At 40.5% G+C, this 20,962-nt stretch overlaps 1 protein-coding gene across 1 annotated transcript in view; it reads left to right on the top strand.

Moving 5' to 3' along the window:
- Positions 1-20,962, top strand: part of CMYA5 (cardiomyopathy associated 5) — a 74,775-nt gene that overhangs the window by 47,717 nt on the left and 6,096 nt on the right. Inside the window, exons 10-12 of the mRNA XM_044445921.1 lie at positions 810-957; positions 17,961-18,094; positions 20,185-20,284. Coding sequence (XP_044301856.1) covers positions 810-957; positions 17,961-18,094; positions 20,185-20,284 — 382 coding nt within the window. The remainder of the gene's footprint in view (positions 1-809; positions 958-17,960; positions 18,095-20,184; positions 20,285-20,962) is intronic.

Genomic DNA, 20,962 nt, shown 5'->3' with positions numbered 1-20,962 from the left:
AGTGCTCAAAATTGACACATTTATCATCTAACTCCTGTTTTTCAACAGTCATGTAAATATTTATTTAAATATTTATTTAAAATTTGGGAGAAAACCATACTCTGTTCTGGGTCATTGATGAAAGCTATCCTTCCTTGGTTTGGTGAGGTTCTGAGCAGTAGTTCAAAAGTTATTGAGGGAGCATTTAACATAAACTTCAAGGCAATTGTAAATTCCTGCCCTCCATGTCAGGGGCTGTTTGTGAACTGGAGGACCATAGATCTTTATTACAGAGGAGGCATCTGAAGTAAATTCTTCCCTTGCAAGATTGAACCTCACTTGTCTAGTCTTGAAGGGTGAGATCCAATGCATACTACACCCCTGGGATGCCCTCCCAAGGATCTTAGGACTGGAACATTTTACTAGTGATTTAGGCTAATTGCACATTGCTGTGTTTTTAGTTTAATTGTTTTAATTGCTAGTTGCAATTCACCCTTTCAAAGAGTCAGAAGAGATGGTAAAGTATCTGTATATAAGAACAAAATATTGCCTGGATATTGTTCTATACAATTCAGGACTAGGTTTCCTCAAGGATCATCTTTCCTTGTACCTACCTCCCAGGCCACTGTCATCTTCAGGGGAGGCCCTGTTATCACTGGATTAATAAAAACAATTAAAGAAAAAGATGTACTCCAAAAAGCAATACATCTTAAGCTAGTTTATTGTGATTGACATTAGCAAACCTGATGTGTTCAGTCATTTCAACATAGACACACTGTAGCCAGTGTAGACATCTGTATAGAATCTAATCTGATAACTGCTCTTAACAGCTCCCCCAACCCCGGTAATAAACGCAGAAGAATGTACTATCTGTTGGGATACTGCTACTATTCGATGGACTACCAGTCATCCAGAAGCTACTGATTCTTTTACGCTCGAGTATTGCAGACAGTATTCTCCTGAAGGGGAAGGTCTCAGGTCAGTTTCTCACCCCACCCCACCCCACCCCACCCCACTGTACCCAAGGTCTGAAACACAAATAAATTGGAATAGAAGCAGAAGGGTGAGTTAGGATTATTTCAAGCAAAGATTATTCTGCTTGCCTTGATCTTCCTAAGGAAAAAATCAGCTTTGGCATGGTGATTAACATTTTGTGCCAGATGTTCATCTCTGAGATTTTACTCCAAAAATCAGAAATACCTTTAATTTGCAGTAGTAAGGAACAAATGCGGGGGGGAGGGGGGAATCCCAAAGCCTCTCCACAGCTGGATTAAATGCACAGGGCTTTCTGCTGAGCATTCAGCATCGTATGAACTCTGCTTTCTTTTTCCTGGGTTCATATACAACAGTGATCAACAGACTAGCATATATGCAAGTTTTACTCACTCACATGTACTCTGTGGTGTGCCTAAAATGTTGGACACATGGACCAGACATACCTGGATTCCAGGTGCCTGAGTCAGTATTTTTTAGCCTAATGTAACTCTCAGGAAGGTTGTGAGGAGGGAATGTAGGATGTAAAATGTACCAGCCTGACTTATCATGAAGGAGTTCTGTGAAGGACACATTCTGTGTCCAGGAGCCCAGTCCTGGACTGGAGGCTCTTCCTAGGGGCTACACCAAAGTAAAAGAAGGGGATAGAGAGGGTACAGGCCCTAGGGTCACTCAGCCTTCTTCAGGTATGATGCCAAACCTGGGATTGGCATCCTGGTACCTTCCAGAACTTTTCATTTGCTATTCCCAGCAGCCTCAGCCAGCACAACAAATGGTCATGGATTCTGGGATTTGTAGTCTAAAGTATCTGGATGGCACTAGTTTGCATGGTTTAGTATTGCATTCAGTTAAGGCTGGTAAGTTTTGGCAATGCTTCTATGAATTAGTTATAGAAGAATATCTTATTTATTTATTTATTGCACTTTTAAACAAACCAACAAACCAATGCAAGTTCTCTGGGTTATTCACAATACATTATTGAAAATGTTGTTACAAATCTCTGAATTATGGCGACCCTTTAAATGAATGCTTCCAAAAAGTTCTGACCTTGATAGCCCTGCTCAGCTCTTCTAAACACAAGGCTGTGTGTCCCTTTATGGAACTGATCCATCTAAGAATCGGTGATCTTCTTCTTCTCCCTTTGACTTTTCCTAACATTATTGTCTTCTCCAGTGAGTCTTGTCTTCCCATGATGTGTGTAACTGAAACATAAAATGCAAATAATGAAACAGTGAATAAAAGCAAAACATAATAAAATGAAGATAAAACCACCAGCAGTCTTAGATTGCATACCATAAAGGGAAATGGTGAAATGCTAAGCTTTTTATCATTGATTTAGGAATGAAGAGAATAGTAAGGGTTTTCCCCTTGTGTGTTGAAGTTACGTCACAAGTTCTTTGTTCTTCTTGCCACATCCGTTGTGTTTATTATAGTTTTGTGTAGCCACAGAGATCTGTCTGCATGAAACAGCTTACAGTAGCAAAATGTCAGGCTCTAAAATGATTGCTGAAGAAACTCTATTGTGTCTGTTTGTGATCAGAATTAAGAAGAAAATGGCTTTTAAACCTGAGAAAAATGTTAATATTATTAAAGCTGCTACTTTGTGCTTTGATGCATACCGTTACAAACCAGTTTTGCTTTGAGAATGTTACCCGAACCAAGCAAAATATGGAAGCTGGCATTTCATGGAAGCTGCAACATCGGAGGCCTCCAAATAAGGAGGTGTTGTAATAATGGGTAATTTCAAGCACTCCCACATTAATTGGATAAATGCATGTTTCAGCACAACAAAGAGGCTAAATTTTCTGACACCCTAGAACCAGCTGGGTGTGTGCGAATGGGGGGCAAGCAACCCTGGATTTAATCCTAAATAGTCTCACCTAGGACTTAGTATGAGATGTAACTGTTATATTACACATTATTACTATGCCACGTACAGCTAAAGACCCCCAAGCAGCTCACAGAAAACATGCAAATAGAATATTCAATCAGTACATTAAATGCAAGTTTAATATAAAAATATTACAATATTGTTGCACAAATTGGAAACAGAGAGCAAAGTGGTATCAGATTTGATATATGTTTAATATATATTTAAGTGGAACATTGTCAAGAAAATCCAACATTGTCACAGTTGATCTCAGAAGAGGAAACATGTCAGAACTGGGGGAGCTGGTGGGAAGGAAATTGAAGAGGGATTCAAGAGGGTTACAGACCTCCAAAAGGCATGGGGATTACTTAAAACTGCAATTAGAAGCTCAGCCTGAATGTATTTCATAGGGTAGGAAAGGTAGTGCCAAGTCTATTCAGTAACCAGCATGAATAAGAATGCTATTGGAGAAAAGTAAGTTTCCTTTAGAAAATGGAAGTTTTGCCCAAATGAGAAAAACAAAAAGAAGCACCAGGCTGCATGAAGTGTAAGCTAGCAGACAAGAGGATATGCAAAAAGGCATCTTGGGGTTCTCACTAACAGTATCAAGGCCAACAATGAAAAAAAAAATAAATCTATCAGAAGCAGGAAACCAGCTAGGAAGGCATTTGAACCACTGGAGGATAATGGATTTAACAGAGCAGAAAAGGAGGATAAGGAAATTGCAGAGAATTGAATGAAATTTTTTCATCTGACTTCACTGCAAAAGACCCAGGACAAATACCTGTCCCTGAACTCATATTTTTAGGCAGGGAGACTGCAACTGAAGCAAATATCAGTGAGGAAAATATGCTTTTAATCTTATTGACAGAGTTAAAGTTAATAAATCACCAGGTCCAGATCCATCTTTGAGTTCTTAACTGAGAAACTGTTGATCTTTGAACAAAAATCAACAGAACAACTTCTCTACTGGGAGACTTGTAGAATGGCTGATTTTTTTAAAAAAAGGTGTTCTGTGAGGATTTGGGGAAATTACAGACCAGTTAATTTAATGTAAACTCTGGGGAAAATGGTTGAAAGCATTATTAAAGCTACAAGTAGCAACTATATCCAAGGACAAGCCCTGCTAAAACAGTCAACATGGGTTCTGCTGTTGTAAATATGGTCACAATTCTTTTTTAGAGTTCTTTTGAGCATGTCCGTAAACAGAGATGGCCTAGTAGATGTTGTTTACTTGGACTCCTTAAAGGCTATTAATGAAGTCCCTTATCAAAGACTCTTGAGGAAACTTGACCCCTGAACAGTCATGGGGCAAGGAATGTCATGGGACATGTTCTCTTACAGATCAGTCACTGGTAAAAGAGCAGAAAGTAGAGAGTAGGAATAAATGGTAACTTTTCCCAATAAAGGGATGCAAACAGTGGGCTCCCACAGGAATCTATTATGCAGTGAGCTGTGAAGTTGTCAAGTTGAGAACACCAAATTATTTAGGGTAGTTAAAACAAAAAGGGATTGTGAGAGTTCCAAAAGGATTTCTCCAAATTGGGAGAATGGGCATCAAAAGGGCAAATGAAGCTATGTGTAAGCAAGTGTAAAGTGATGCATGTTGCAGCCAAAAATCCCAAGTAGAAGCTGATGGGATCTGAGCTAGTGACTGTGGGCCAAACAGAAGATCTTGGGGTTGTAGTGACAGTAAAGATGACAACCCAGTGTGAGACTGCTGTAATAATGACAAAATCTGGGTTATGTGAAATAGGAGAGGAATTAAAAATTAAATTTCCGATATCATACTACTCTTATATAAATTAATGATGCAACCACACTGTTCACCATGCCAAAAACGGATATTGTAAAGTTGGAAAAAGTACAAGAAAAGAGAAGTGAAATGATCAAAAGGCTGGAGCAGCACTCCTCTGTGGAAAGGATACACTTAGTGTTGTGACAAAGCTCCCTGACTTCCTCTCTTGCTCAGTTCTGTCTTGTAAAGCAAGCCGAGCCCAGAGGAAATCCATGAATGCTCAAAGACCCCACCTGCACACATGACAACCTTCTTCATCACATGCAGCACAAACAAAGACTGTAGGTCACCTGTGCTGAAGAGGGATAGCACTTGTGCAGCAGTTACATGGGACTCAGGTTCTACTCAGTGCTATGCAAATGCTCAGTGAGCCCACCAGAATTCCAGACACAACTACAAGAAAGCAGCCAGAAGCCAGGAAGGTGAGGCCAGGGAATTCAATGGAGACCCACCTCTAAAACATATCCCTCACACATCCCTAGTTACAACAGCTTGGATTGTTTATCTTAGGAGGAAAGGGCAAATAATGGGAGATATGATCGATGTACAAAATCATGCATGGAGTGGAGAAAGTAGTGAGAGAGACATTTTTCTCCTTCTCTCCTAATACTACAGTCTGGGGGTATTCCCATGAAGCTGATTGGTGGAAAATTAAGGATAATTGGCAGGAAGTGCTTCTTCATACAATGCAGAGTTACTCCCACAATACAATTCACTCCCACAAGATGATGTGGTGGCCACCATCTGTATGGCTTCAACAGAAGATTGAGCTGCACATACTCATAGAATATGACTATCGGTCACTGCTAATCTCGATGGCTATATTGTGTCTTCAGCATCAGGGGCAGTATGCCCATATACACCAATTCACTGAAGAACATGGGTAGGAGGGAGCTGTGGCAATCCTGTCCCGCTCGTGGGTTTCCACAGGCTGCTGGTTGGCCACTGTGTGAACAGAGGGCAGGACTAGATAGATCTTGGCCTGATGAAGCATGGAACTTCTGATGTCCTCATGATAACAGATTTTATTATAAGCTTTGCATTTTTGCATCATAGCATAAGTATATAAGAAGAATGGCTCTGGATTGGACCAAAAGCCTGCCTAGTCCATCATTCTGTTTCCACAGTGGCCAACCAGATACTTGTGGGAAGCCACAAGCAAGACATTAGTGCAATTGCTTACCTCTTCTCTTCCCCAAAGTCCAGTACTCGGAGGCATCTCCATCACAATTGTATAAACTATAAAAGAGTTGCTCTTGGATTAATAGTTTTTCTCCCTATATTTCTGCAAACTTCATCAGAGAAAACGTGATAGTTCCTACCATGCATGTTGTCCTTCTAACGCAGAGGTCCATGAATGCTTGTTTGTTTAATATCCCTTCATTTTTTTCTGCAAGGAACACAAGGCAGCATTCCCTCCCCCCCCCCCCCCCATTTTATCCTCATAGCAACTCTGGCTCAGCTTCACTTCATGGCTGAAATTGGAACTGGAAACTGCATATCCCACATCCCAATCCAGCACTCTAACCAGTGGGCCACACACTGGTTTCTCTACATCTAGAGGAATAATAGCTGAGGAGGGGGGCGTAGCTTTTAGGCATTATTTTAATGGTAACTTTCTCTTAAAGAAAGGTGAACTAAGTGTGGAAAGCATAATTCCTTGTGTCTTTCAAACTAAAAGAAGAAAAGGTGAATCAGCTATAAAAGTAAATTTCACAGAGTTATCAAAGTAAGTTGCAAATTAGGGGTTTTGGAGGGTGGGGGTGGGGCAAGCGGCAGGGTAAATGCAGCCAGGAGAATATAACAGTGTAGCTGCCCACCTCTGATTGGGAAATGTCATTTATTGTCTTTAACCCAAAAATCCAAGCTGGTTGGTTGAAAGACTCTAGCTGGGTATGAATTTTACAAGAAGCTAGCATCTGCATTTAATGAATTCCTCACGTTTCTGTGGATGCATGGATAAGCTGCCAATGGATGCTTTGGCACTTCAGAAGGCTATTCTATTCAAGCTCCTGACACTGAAACAGGAGAGACAAAACTGGATTGCTCCAGGCACTTAATTCATACTCTGTGCCTTCCCCTCCTGAGGAAATGTGGTGTTGCATAAGAGCTACCATGGAGGTTACTATAACCAGCTTGACAGGAAAGATGTTATCCTATGTACTTCATGTTCAGACTGTCTAAAAACTTTTCTAGATGAGGCTGTCAATCTACTATATCTACTTTGAGTTTTGCCACAGAATTGAGCTCCAACAGTAGTTCCTTTTCTGTTTCTCTTCTGCATATCGTCTAGGTGGTGCTGTAATATAATGGAATCACACAATACACAAGTGGAAAGGACATTATCTTTCAGAAATCATATTACATTTTCCCTGCTCTAAGAAAAGCACTCTTGAAAAACAGGAGTGAGGGCCCTGTCACAGCATCATTAAAAGACCAAACAACCATGAATGGGGAAGGACAGTGCATGGTAAATGTCTCATGTAGAAAGGTACGACAAAGTGCTACAGATGGAATTGTAGAAGCCATGCACGCCCCATGATCATCAACAATTCACCTTCATGGGAAAAGGCTATCATTATTTAGAATATTAGAAAATGCCTCCACTTTGAACCAGCTGAAAAGCCAGAATAGATGGCTTTGATTATGGTCAGGGAATACTTTAATTGGGATCAATTGAGATATCACAAGCTCTAGTAAGTGTCAAACAGGTTTCATGTTTGACACTAATGACATAGTTTCATACACACTTACCTAGGAGTGAGTCACAATGAGTTCAGTAAGATTTAGAGTAGACTTGCCTAGAATTACACCTCCTGCTTCCTCACATATTTCATCCTATGGTTGACAGTAAATGCAGACTTTTGCTTGCTCTAACTATGGATTTCAAGAGGGGTGGGAGCAGTGTCCTTCATGAACCAACATGACTTCCTTTGCTGTTTAGTTGCCTGCCGTTAACTAGAGTGAATATTGTTTGGACTTTCTTAAAGGATCAGAGCTATTGGGATACTTAGCAATTTTGAAAAATATGTAGAGCTTAAGTGGGGAGTAGAGGAATCCATAACATCAGATTAGCTCCTTTTGATTGTTTTGATTTATTTGATGTATTGCAGAAGGAATAGTTACTCTTCCAGAGCAGTGCATTCTGAATTTTTTGAGATATAGTGTGGCTGTCTCTTTTCCCTTAACTTGTTTTAATTATGTTCCTCTTCTTCTTCTTTTTATTCATGCACTGAAATTCCTTACCTGCTGGTTGCAGGAGGAGGAGCAATGGAAAAGCACTGTAAATTTGGCAGTAAGGTCCATTAAATTCAATGGGATGTACTCTGTAGTACCTTTCATAGGATTACAGGGTTGGCTAACAGGGTTTTACGTTTTCTTGTGATGGTAAAACATCCATTAATTTTCCCCATCTTAACAGCCATTTGGGTGAGTTCAATCAAGTCAGTTTCAGCCAAAGCCAAGGGCAGAGAAATAAGGGTTGAACTGGGTCTAAGAGGATATTTCTTTGAATGTGTAACTTCAAAACACCCCTAATAATTATTATTATAATACTTATTATATAATAATAATAGTAGTACTAGTAGTACCAAATACAGTGGGGGACTGGTCCAGATTAGGACCATAGTACATACCACATCCTTCTCTTACAAAGGGTGAAAATTAAAAAAGAGGCCTCCATCCCCCTGTGGCAAATATTGGCAATAATTAGAGAGAGAGAGAGAGAGAGAGAGAGAGGGGGGGGGGGTTCTCTGGTTGTAGATCTGTGGCTTAGCTATACTAAAAGTTAGGATTATACTGTTTTGTGTGCTCCAGTTCTCCCGAGTAGTGAAGTTGCTGAGGATTCCAGCTCTTATGCAGAATTTATTTTCCGTAGAATGTAGTCAGCGGAGACTCACTTTGTAATTGTCACATTTATTTTCGGATATACAGCCTGAGCATAGGTATTAGCACCTCTACAAATGCCCCAAACATCTCTGTTTCTTCAATGGGATTGGGGAAGGTGTTGCTCAGTTCCATAAAGGTATTTGCTAAACTCTAAACTCCATTCTGACTCCAACTGCTTAAAAAGTCCTTGTGGTCTGCATTACACAGACACCAAATACCACAGCTCAGAGGAAACGGGGTGGGAAAGAACTGATTCCCCCAAGGTCTGCTTCTTTCCAGAAGAAACTAGCAACTGAGTGTGATCCCCTTAACAAAGAAAGGGTTTTGCTACAGCAACCATGAATTTTCAGCAGTTTGGCTGAGTCCAAAGCTCTTACAATTGAGAATAACCAAAGTGGTTTCCACCTAACACCAATTCATGAGTTCTTTAAGCCATAAATTGACAGAGCAATTAGCCAGGGAGTTTATGCACTGTCACCCATATGCCTGTTGCTTCCACTTTAAATCAGCTTTAATCCCAGGTACATTCCATTCCTGAGTTGTTTGATCTGATGTTCAAACCTGAAACTCTGGGTTATTAAGGGACATGTAATCCAGAGTTCTAACCCAACAACAAACCATTGGTGATTGTTGGGTTGTAGTTTAAAGCAAACAGAAGCAGTGAGCATGTAGGAGTCAGCAGTCTTGTTCCTTCACTCACAGCCCTGACAACTCATGGTTTAAACAATCCATGATATTTTGTGTGAACTGGGAAGAGACTCTTTAAAGGTTGTTTAGGCCAACTCCAATCTTGTATCAGGAGTTAGAAGAGGTGAAATATAGGTAGGTCATAGCCAAAAGCAAATGTAGAATTCCCACAAATGGAGAAATGGTGTAAATGTACTAACATTTAGTGCACATACACTAAATGTATGTGCTTGAGAGACTCCTGATTTGGAAGAGGGAAGAATGGAGGAGAATGGAAATAAGAAACAATTCAACATTCTCTTTTATCCCTTTCATTTTTATGCCCTCTGCATTCTGCCGAGGCTTGTTGTAGCAAGCAGTAGCTTAAAACCTAAAGGAAACATCTTGAAACACAGCCAGCATCTGTCATGCTTTGCCAGTACAATGGAAGTATTCTATTTGAAGCAGCATGGAACGGGTGGAGCTGTCTTTTATAGACTTCGCTATGTAGATCATCCGTAGCACTCAGCATATTTTTGAAAATTGATTTTCTCTCCTTTTCACTGTGATAAGAATGACATGATTCAACTGTCTGTAGTAGTTAAAGATACATTAAGCACCCATGCAGACCTGAGCACAGAGAAATGAATTGACCATTTGTTCTCTTGGCCATGATCAATATCTTAGCATCATATTGTCTAATCTCTTCCCATTATTGTCAGTATAGCTTTACCAGGTAAACGACAAGCAAATAGGAAGGGCAGGGGAGTGAGTAAGGGGCATGTTTCCATCCCAGTTATCCCCCTTCTTAACCCTCCTGTCCATTACTGAGATCACCATCATGTTTCAGGTGAGCCTATGAGCTAGCTGTGTGCCCTACTTTTCAGAGGACAGCCCTCAGTTTGAGACTACCAGAGGATCATCCACTATTTGAATGCACCCTCTGTTTAAAGGACTGGGCTGTCCTAAAACAAAGAGCCACGGGGATCTTGGAATTGCCCACCCAGAGTTAGCAGCTGGACAGCAGACGGAGCAAACACACAGGTTGTCTGGCTACAGTCTTCCCTGCTATGGCAAGGCAAATTGTCCTTCTGTTTAACGTATAGTAACTTTTTCCAAATTTCCATTAATCAATCTCTCTCTCTCTCTCTCTCTCTCTCTCTCTCTCTCTCTCTCTCTCTCTCTCTCTCTCTGACTGTACACATGCACATGCACACATATGGACATGCATATTAGCATATACATTTTTAGGCAGCTATGTGCCCACTGTTTTGGTGATGTATAAGCAGCAATCCTGCTGAGCATTGGCTTGGTTGAGCCTGAGCTGCTTTTCTCAAATTGATATTTTCCTAAACCAAAAGGGATATGGGAAAAAAGAGATAAGGAATAGTTGTCATTACTCACCTTCAAGATGGGAGGATGCCTGTCTTTGCAATTCTTGCTCCCCATGCGCATGGGCGCGCGTGTGTGTGGTTTTTTGTTTGTTTTTGGTTTTTTGTGGGGGAGAGTTTTAGAAGCATTTCCCCTTCCCCCAACAACCTTGAAGGTGAATTTCAGGGAGAAAACAGAACAATGCTACCCTATCTATCATAGGATACTTGTACTGGTGGAGGCTGGGTTTTATATTGACAGAGGTGGGGGATGGAGCTTATGGTTTGCCCCAAATGGAGCACATTAATTTTCCCATTAGATGTGTGGATTCCAGCTGTTCCATTACATGGGGAAAAATAAATGGAGGATTCTCAAGGACATAATTTGACTGGTGGCTACAGTTGATCCCCGTTACCCCAACCAGGTACTGTACCAGCTGAATTAAAGATGAGAGAGAGAGAGAGAATTAGAGTTATATTTGTTTGGTAAACGATAGCCATGTAATTTCAGCATGTAAGCAGTAAAGGAAAGTGCTGTAGAAAGAAACATACACACACTACTATTCAAAAGCAAACAGCATCGTACTGGGAATCCATAGATCTCCCAGGAAAACAAATATAATTTCTGAGGGAAAAGGTTAAGTATAGCCATTACGGTTGCACTTGTCAGACAAAGAAATGCTTATTGCCAATGTAGGAGGAGGAAGAAAGGAAGACGAGTCTGAGAGTTGTCATCTACATCAAAGATTAGTACCAAGAAGAATCTAATGAAAAAGAAAACAAGTGCCCTTCTGACTACTGCCCTCCTCCACTGGATCACATGGCTCCCCATAAGCATTTTGGCTTTACTCCAGCAGAGAGTCAGAGAGAGAACTTGTGAACTCATCATTGGAATAGAGTTACAGGGCCTTTTTCTCATCACTGAGTCATGATACCCTTCAATGCACACCTGAGATTAAGGAGAGGTGTTTTAAGACATTGCCCCCTAGGCAGGAAGTACAAATTTACTTCTCAGCTTGTTCATCTTGGCAAAGGGGCTTTAAATGACATCATATAAATAGCCACTTCTATCGATGATCTGCTTCATCCACATTTTCATTAATTTAAATATTACTATCTCATGTCTGCCTTTAAAAAAGGCACCTAGGGTGGCTAGCAATCTATGAAACACCCTGCCATGCTGAAATCTGCCCATGCAGTTATGCCGCAAGTTGTCCTCCCGTGGGAGTTTGGACTGCATTAAACTGCTAGTCTCTATTTGCAGTGAATACAAGTTTGTTTTTCTGGCACTTCCTTGGAAATCTGCAACATCCAGCATTTGTTGTGTGGAAATATTGCATATGTGTGGATGGTGTGTAGGAGGGCACAGGTATCAGAGTGCCAGGCAGTATGGTAATTAAGGTTGCACGAAATATTCCCCAGTTTTGATATCTGACATGTTTGACACAGTCAAACAAATTGCAGAAAACAAAGTGCATAGATTTCCAAGTGAGACTTCTACCAAATTGCCCCACCTTAAGAATTTAACCAAGGTTCTGGACAACATTGTCTTCCATTCTTAACCATCCCATGTTTTCCTACCATTACTTCCATTTTCTTTCCTTACTGCAGAAAATTCATTAAGGAAAAAAAGTACAGGGTTGTTACACCATGTCTTCAGAGTGGTAGCACTGGGAAGATGCTCACTTGGCTGGACATTTGAGTTGTTTCAAGAACTCAGAATTGTTCTTGCTGCTTTTCTTCTTTGTCCCACATGCCCCTCACTATCCTCGCCATCAGCTGCGAGCTCTGGTTTTACTGCAGTAGTCAGTGACAAAGTGTATTTATTTACATACAGCATTTTATTTTTAATTGTATTTCCACTGCTAGACATGACTGCAGTGATGTCACTGACAAAATCACATGAGTCACCACGATCACAGTGGATAGCACTGAAGGCAGAGAAAAGAAAAAGATGCAAATAACACTACTGAAGCAGCCAGAGTATGTTCAGGATAAGCACTGAACACTGCTGAAATAGGGAGGTGTTTCAGTACTCACAGAAATGAATATGAAAGAAGAATGTCATTTTGGCTCAAGGCTTAATTAATGTTCCTCTAATGTTGTGGTGGCTGGGCATTCAGATTTCTCTCTCTGTGAACTGTGTTTCTTTGTAGGCCGCCTTCACTAATTTGATGCCATCTAGATGTTTGGACTTCAGCTACCTTCAGCCCAGCTGTCATACCAATGTTCAGAAATGCAGGGATATCTACAGAGCATCACGTTAAGGAAGAGTGTAGATCTATAAACCAGACAAAGGGCAGAATCCATGGGGTGCTTGCACATCCCCACAAATTCTCTTCCATTCTGCCAACTGCGTTACACAAGCAGCCCGCCACTGCTTGTGTGACAGCAATCTAGCCCTTTCAGGACAACATGAAACAAAGAGAAGCATTCATTTGTGAGCTGCCTCAAACTGCTTCCTTCCAGAAAAGAACATTTCTGCTTGTTGTCAGCCTTCCCCTAGGTCAGTGCTTGCACAATCCAGTTAGAAGGATCCATCAATTCTAGAAGGGAATTGGTGGGGTAGAAATGAATTGGCAGGGTGTAAGCACCTCTTTAGATTTTGCTCTAAAGGCAGTACATCCAACAGCAAAGAAAAACAAAATAGATCCTATGTTCATCTACCAAAATAATCCCTCATCGATATATTCTTCTAATATTATGGATCTGACAATCAGTCTTCCAAACATCATTCAGAGCTTGCACACTCCTAAGTTTGAGTAGCAGTGAGAAGAGGTGTGCTCAGATCCATTTTGAGTGAAAATCAGGAAAGCTATGGGGGAGTTCCCATTGCTCACGTGAACGTAGGCTTTTACTGAATGTGAGAGAGTAAAGGCACAGCTGACCCTCCACACATTCAGTGCATTCTGTTCCTCATCTGGTCAGGCAATGTCTCCAAAAGATGTGAAGCAGAAGTGGGAATATTCACTTGTTTAAAATTAGACGTGTGCCCTGTTGAATTGGGGCTGTATGGTCACATTACTCCTACAGTCTCCATCAAGCTGAATTACATCTGATGACTCATTTACTGTACTGATTCTACAATAAGAATGATCATCAAGTTTATTAAAAAGTTCAGCTCAGTTCAGCTTATAGAAAAATCTGAAAGTCTTTGAAAGCCACCCTGGCTAAAAACAGTTTTCTTTGAAGTTAGAATATATTTTGACTTTTTTTTAATGGCAAGAGGATGACATAATAGAAGACCTGTTATGAATAAATGAGACATCTATTTATGTAGCAACAAATCCTTCAAAGCTCTCCAGTGCAGAACTGTGTTGACATTAATTTGTGTGTGTTCAGCATAAGGAATGTATAAGAAGCAGGAGGTTTTTGACTATACTTATGAACAAGCCGCATAATGCTTAAAAAAGAAGTCAGCATCTTGCACTAAACATTACACATTCTTCAGTTTCTGCTGCTATCTGGTGGAATGTTAGTGATAAAACAGCTAGAGTCAGATAATGGCTTTTAAGTGCACTGAGCATGGTATGATAGAGGCTCTATTAATTATGGTGTATCCACAAATGAATTTCCTTCTCATGGTTGTTTCTAGAAACATACTTGCTAAGGACAGGCAAGAAACAAAGAAACAAAAATGAAAGAAATGGGATTTTTGGTGCAGTTCAGTAGCCAATATATATGTGTGATATGATCTTGAGTGCTTCTTCCTGAATGCAACTTTTCAGCGACTATCACATAGAGATGTAAAGAACTAATACAGGAGCCACTGGAAAGAAAGAGGAGAAAAGCAAGAAGAAAAACAAGAAACCTCTTCCAGAAGAGCCAAGAAATCAAAAGGAAATTCAAACCAAGACTACAAATGCAGGGGAACATACTGTCAAACCAGCATAAAATAAAGAGAAGGTAAAAAGAATGTGTAGAAGAATTATACAGATGATACAAAAAGATGATAGAGTCCTTTGAAGAGAAATCTTATGAGGAAGCACCCATAATATTAGAAAGTGAAGTAAGAGCTGCTCTAAAGTACTTGAAAAGAACAAAGCACCTGAAGTAGTTTGGGTACTAATAGAATTATTCCTGTCTGTAGGATTTGGACTGAGTCAACAAGAATGTTCCAGTAATTATGGAAAACAACAATGGCCCACAGTTAGGAGACATTCAATATGACATTCAATCCCCAAGAAAGGAAGTGTAAAAGTGTAGCAACTATAGGACTACTGCATTGATTTCCCTGGAAGTGAAGTGATGCTCAAGGTGTTACAATAAAAATTTTATCCTATATGGAGCAAGAAATGCCTGATGTTCAAGATGGATTCCACAAAGGAAGAGGCACTTGAGATCATATCACAAATATATGTTGGCTACTGGAGCACCAAAGAATACCAGAACAAGATCGCTCTATGCTTTATAGAATACAGCAAAGCCTTTGACTGCATGGATCATGAGAAGCAATGGCTGGTCCTGAAAGAAATGGGTGTGTCTCAGGACTTGATTGTCCTGATGCTGACCTGCACTGAGGATAAGAAGCTACCATTAGGTCATATAGAGAAACAGAATGATTTCCTAGAAGCAAAGACATTAGACATTAGTTTTATCTCCCTATCTGTTCAATATGTACATGGAATATATCATTAGGAAAGTTGGACTAGGTTGAGAGGAAAAAGGAGTGAAAATTGGTTGAAAATACAGCAATAATTTAAGATAGACAGATGACACCATCTTACTGGCAGAAAACAGCACTGAATTGGAATAACTCCAGATGAAAGCGAAAGAAGTAGAAAAGCAGGACTGCAGCTGAACCATAAGAAAACAAAAATGTTTCTGCAGAAGAATTACACAACTGTAATATCAACATTGAAGAAACAAATTGTGATAAGTTTTGCATACCTTGGCTTAGTCATCAATTCAAAGGGAGATGACAGTCAACAAATTCAAAGAAGACTGAGACTTGGAAGGGCATCAGTGAAGGAACTAGGAAAGATCCTCAAATGTAAGGATCTTGCACTAGAGGCCAAGGCCAACATCATTCACAGTATTGTATTCCTTAATACTGTGTATGGGTGTGAAAGCTGGACAATGAAGAAAGCTGACAGTAAGAAATTTGATGCATTTGAAATGTGCTGGATCAGAGTTTTGTGAATACCCTGGACCAAGAGAAAGACAAACCAGTGGGTTCTCAATCAAATCAAACCAGAATTTTCCCTGGAAGCAAAAGTGATGAAGTTGAAGCAGTTGTACTTCATGCATATCATGAGAAGGCAAGGCTCACTAGTGATGACAATAATACTAGAGAAAGTTGAATGCAGAAGAAGAAGAGGAAAACCAAATAGGAGATGACTCGATTCCATAAAGGAAGTCACAGGCTTGCATTTCCAAGGAATTGAGCAGTGCTATCAAGAACAAGCAATTTGGAAGGGCATTCAAGGTTGCCATAAGTCAGAGATGGCGCATAACGACAACAAAAAGTTTGCAGGCTTTTGAAGTAATGCAGCAGCTTGCAAAATATGTTTATCTAAAGAGGGTTGAATATATGTACACATCATGAGATCTAAATGGCCTTGGAGGCCCCTTCTGACTTGCCATGTTTCTATCTATTTCAGACTGCTCTCCACACACTGGAATAACTAGTGCACCATGTCCTCAGCTTAACCATTGTGAAAGTACTGTTCATCATTCATACATAAACACAACTACTAATTAGGCCACACTCCAGGTTGTGTCTTGAGGGGCTTCCAGGTGCTTGAATCCAGGGAAATTTTTAAAAGTTGTATTTTTCTGGAACGCTAATTGTTTCAAAAATGTTTTTAATGTGCAATGTGGGAGTCCAAAAAACCGAATCTATATGTGGAGCTCTTTGTGGTTCTCTGAACTGTAGATTCAGATTCTAGTTCCCTTTTCTTCCTTTGTATACTTACTTTTTTTAATGATCATAGAACATTTAATGACTGTGGCTCTAATCAGGATGGCCTCTGCAAACCCTGCAAACTTCCCTGCCTTCTCTGTGGCGCCTATGTGGGTTCATCCATACACGTGTGTTCTTTCATGCACACAGTTGGGCATCCTTGCTAATGGATGGTCCCAGATGTACAGACAGCGTCCCTTATGCATTCAGGGATACATGCATATGTTCTGTGTACATGGGGGAATTGCAGTTCTAGATCGCGTGTTTGTCTTCTCAAGTACAACTGTACCTGCAGTGGCTCCATCCTTGCAGATGTTTGCACTATACATGGAGACATCAGGGGACAGGAGACACCAAGTGGCCATGGATGCATTGCCAAATAGAGGGCATGTATTTGCATAAGGTTGTGCACTTGCTAATTTATCTGTGTATATGCAAATTTGGAAAGAATTGCTATACTTTTAATAGAAATGTATTTCATTTATTATTTAGACAGTTTTTGGCTTTCTTTCAGGGCAGAAGCCTTCCCAAGGCAGCTTACAGCAATAAAACACATTAAACTGATAGGTTACTAAGGGCAATAAAACATAGTAACAGCAATAAAGCAGTGGCAGCAGCAATAATATCAAGAGAAGGTTAGAATAAAATAATGTGTGTCAAGGCTTTCTTAAAATCCTTCAGTGATGGTGCATGGCAGAACCCCAAAGACAACTTACTTTAGAGGTGAGGGGCCACTGCAGAGAAGGCTCTCATGTATGAGGTCACTCATGCAATAGATATCACCATATTGGAGAGACTGGCCAAAGCCCTACATCTGCTACGTGTGCCAGTTCTCAAGGTGCTCACAGCTGATGAGCTATTCAAAGTTCCTGCTCTCCCATATTATGGTTATTTTGAAACTGCATTTGGGCTGGTAAAGGTAAAGGTTTCCCCTTGACATTAAGTCCAGTCATGCCTGACTCTACAGGGTGGTGCTCATCTCTGTTTCCTACCCGAGGGAGCCCGCGTTTGTCCGCAGACAGTCTCCGTGGTCATGTGGCCGGCATGACTAAACACCGAAGTGCACGGAACGCTGTTACCTGCCCACCAAAGTGGTACCTTTTTATCTACTTGCATTTGCATGCTTTCAAACTGCAAGGTTGGCAGGAGCTGGGACCGAGCAACAGGAACTCACCCCATTGTGCAGATTCGAACCGGCGACCTTTCGGTCAACCAGCCCAGCAGCACAGTGGTTTAAACCACTGCGCCACCTGCATTTGGGATGGACCACCCTTCAAATAGAAGGCACCTTCAACTAAAGGACAGTCCTCTGGAAAGTAGGACATATGGCCACCCCAGGCTGCACAGAGTATAGTGTCACAGGCAGGCCTAGTCAGTGTATTCCTGTGCCTTTGTTGATAGTACATGAGCTCCACTTCCTTTTCTGAGAGGAAAAACAGCGATAGATTTTCTTCTACAGGTTCAGCAAATGTTTACTCTTCGCTTTTTCAGATCTCTTGCTGGAATTAAAAGACCTGAAATGAAGGTTCGCCTTGAATCAAATATAAATTATTTCTTCTACGTGAGAGCAGTTAACTCCTTTGGAACGAGTGAACAGAGTGAAGCTGCCCTCATCTCAACAAAAGGTAGATAAATGCTTTCTAATCAGTGGGAACCTTAGGGAAAAGGTGAAGATGCATACAAATAAGAAGGCTTGGATCCAGTTTCCTCATTTATGCAGCAATAGAATACTGCTTTTATTTCTGCATCCTCTATTTCCTACTGCAGCCCCCTGGTGCAGCCCCCAAATCTTCTCTGCTGGCAGAATGAGACTTATGCATCCCATTCAGTTTGGTTTCTCTAGAATACATTACCAGTGCAGATTCTCTCTCCAGAAATGGTCAGTTTATCCAGGCAGAGTGAAGGTCCAACTGTGGTAAGAGTGGCACTAGTAATTCACCAGATGCTGCTGGAAACACATCCAGTGGAAATTCCTATAAAACTAAGCTGTTTGAATTTTACTATAATGAAGCCTATCCATTTCTTTCTGTTGCTTGCTGAATATGTAAAGAGTTAAAGCTTTAGAGATTGCAGTCAATGATCTGGTTCACATATAATGTTATCCTGCTGTATGGATTGTTTTGGTGTGTGAATGTGAATGTGAACCCAAATGTGAATGTGAACCCAAAAAGAGAACACATGATTTGTTGTCAGGTTGTGAACTCTGAACTCTGGCTTATTTCAATCATGAGTTTACATGTGAACCCAGAAACTGAGGTTGATTATCTGTTGTTTTGCTAGGCTACAGAGTTTGTTTGTTTCTCAGACAAACAGTGGGTTGGGGAATAAACTATGGATTAGCAGTATGTGCAAACCACAACTCAATTTTCACGGTTTTTCTATGACATATGGGCTAACTAGGATGCATGAAATTATGAAAAGCAATAAAAAGTCTGTATTCTTCACAACTAGAAGAGGCTGTAGGAAATACATGGTCAGAGTTTCAGCTTTATAAAAGTTGTGGGTGTGTTAATTGAGGACCGTGAGTCTTGGCAGGCAATATCTGCTTTTCCCATGTTGTTTTTCCACTATGAACTGCACTCTGCCATAGCTGCAAAAGGTACAGGGCTTTTCTATATTAGACTGTAATTCCTCTATATCTACTTTCAGTTTTGTCACAGAATTGAAGTTCAAGCAGTACACAAAGAATGTCTTCTTTTCTGTTTTTCCTCCACATATCTTCTAGATGGCAATGTGGTATAGCACAAATACATAAGTTGGAAAAAATATTTTCTTTCACTTGCAGAAATAATACTGCAATTTCCCACCTCCACTTGCTGAAGTGCTTTTTAAAAACAGAAACAAAATTGACCTACCAACAACCCAGAGTAAGGAATGAGTACAAAATGAATGGTTTGTGTAGAAAAGATCACAGGTACAGATTCTGGTAAAATGACTGAGAAGTGAATATTGCAACATTATACATTAAGATATGTTGCATTATGGCAAGTAAAGTAGCTCCTGATCACTTATTGAACAGTTATTGACAGTCACAGCTTCAGCAACTGTTTTTGTAAGAACTGTACAGCAATGCAAGAACATTCTTTTCTATGCATGTTGGGATAGATTAAAAAGAGACCACTATTTGGCAAGTCTCTCCTGGAATTCTCTGTTGTGCTTAATGTGATCTGCAAAGTATGGCCCACTATTTTTACTAGCTTTTATCTTGTTTCATATTTAGCCTTCAGCTACTTAAAATGCAGGTAGTTCTTTAGAATAGCTTGAGGAGTAGCTCTCCAAGTGTGAGAGGCTGAAACAGATGAAATACAACCAGTGTGGTATTATAAGTGTGGATTCAAAGCTTAGCAATCAGCACAATATCTAATTCCTTCTTGTAAACAGAACACAGGCAGACTGTGCAGTTCAAACCAGACTCTCGGCATGGGAAAAAGCAACAATTGGCTCTGTTTCATTGGAAATACAGGGGCCTAAAAGTATCTTCTCAAACCCTCTCTTGCCATGTACGAAGCCCAGCAGTTGCAATTGGCATGTCTAGTCTTCAGTCCCTTATTGCCAAACGAGAACTTCTGCCTCATCTCATACTGAAATGTTGGGTGCTTTCTGTTGATTGACTGACAATGATTGCTACATTCCTTACAGTTTTATGATTCACTACAAAGTAGCATTGCAATCATCTTTCAACTGATGTTTATTTCTTTCCTGTGAATCACAATAGGAACTAGATTTCACCTTATGAAAGAAACAACTCACCCTGCATTGCACATATCACCAAATGGAACCATGATATCCCTTCCCAAAGACAGTAAACTCACTGGGTAGGTACTACTCATCCTTACTACTGAATGTTATTGTCAACAGGATGTGAGGACCATTTAAGGGGATTTACGTTTTTCCTTAACCCAGAGAGGCAGTAAGGAGGGAGAAGTGCTTTTGTTTTGCAATTTGAGTTCAAGGAATTGTGTTGTTTTCCTATTCCTCTGGAGATTTTTCTTCTGTATTTCCTTCTGCCTAAGAGTATCAAAAAAGGCTGACAGACAAAATAAGGCTGTCATTTTCAAAAAGGCCTAACTGGCTTGACTACTTGGATTTAAAGAAAACTAAAACAGCTCACCATGAATGTGAAATAATGGGCCAACTTCAGTTAAATCAGGGGTGTGGAACCTCTTTCAGCACCTCTTACAATTCTGGATAAGTTCCTAGGGGTGATATTCCAGTTGAAAGCAAATGGGCAAGGCTGCAAAAGCTGCATCAAAATAGTAGTGTATTTCAGCTTGCAGCTCTTTTTGCCAGTGTCTAAGCCTTAGAGAGGCGGTTCAGCCTTTTAGAGTATGGGGGGAAATACGCCTAACCTGGAAAACCACCAAAAAACCAGGGAACAAAAAGAGAGGTAGGCAAATCACTTGGTGGGAAGGGGAAGTGGCCATTTGGAAAACTCAGGAGGGCTGGATTTGGTCTCCAAGACTCAGGTACAATGTCCCTGATTTAAATGCCGC

This window comes from Varanus komodoensis, unplaced genomic scaffold, assembly GCF_004798865.1.
Source record: "Varanus komodoensis strain SLA01 unplaced genomic scaffold, ASM479886v1 scaffold5, whole genome shotgun sequence".
Lineage (NCBI taxonomy): Eukaryota > Metazoa > Chordata > Lepidosauria > Squamata > Varanidae > Varanus > Varanus komodoensis.
The sequence above is the reverse complement of the archived record's forward strand: the minus strand, read 5'-3'. Positions and strand labels throughout refer to the sequence as shown.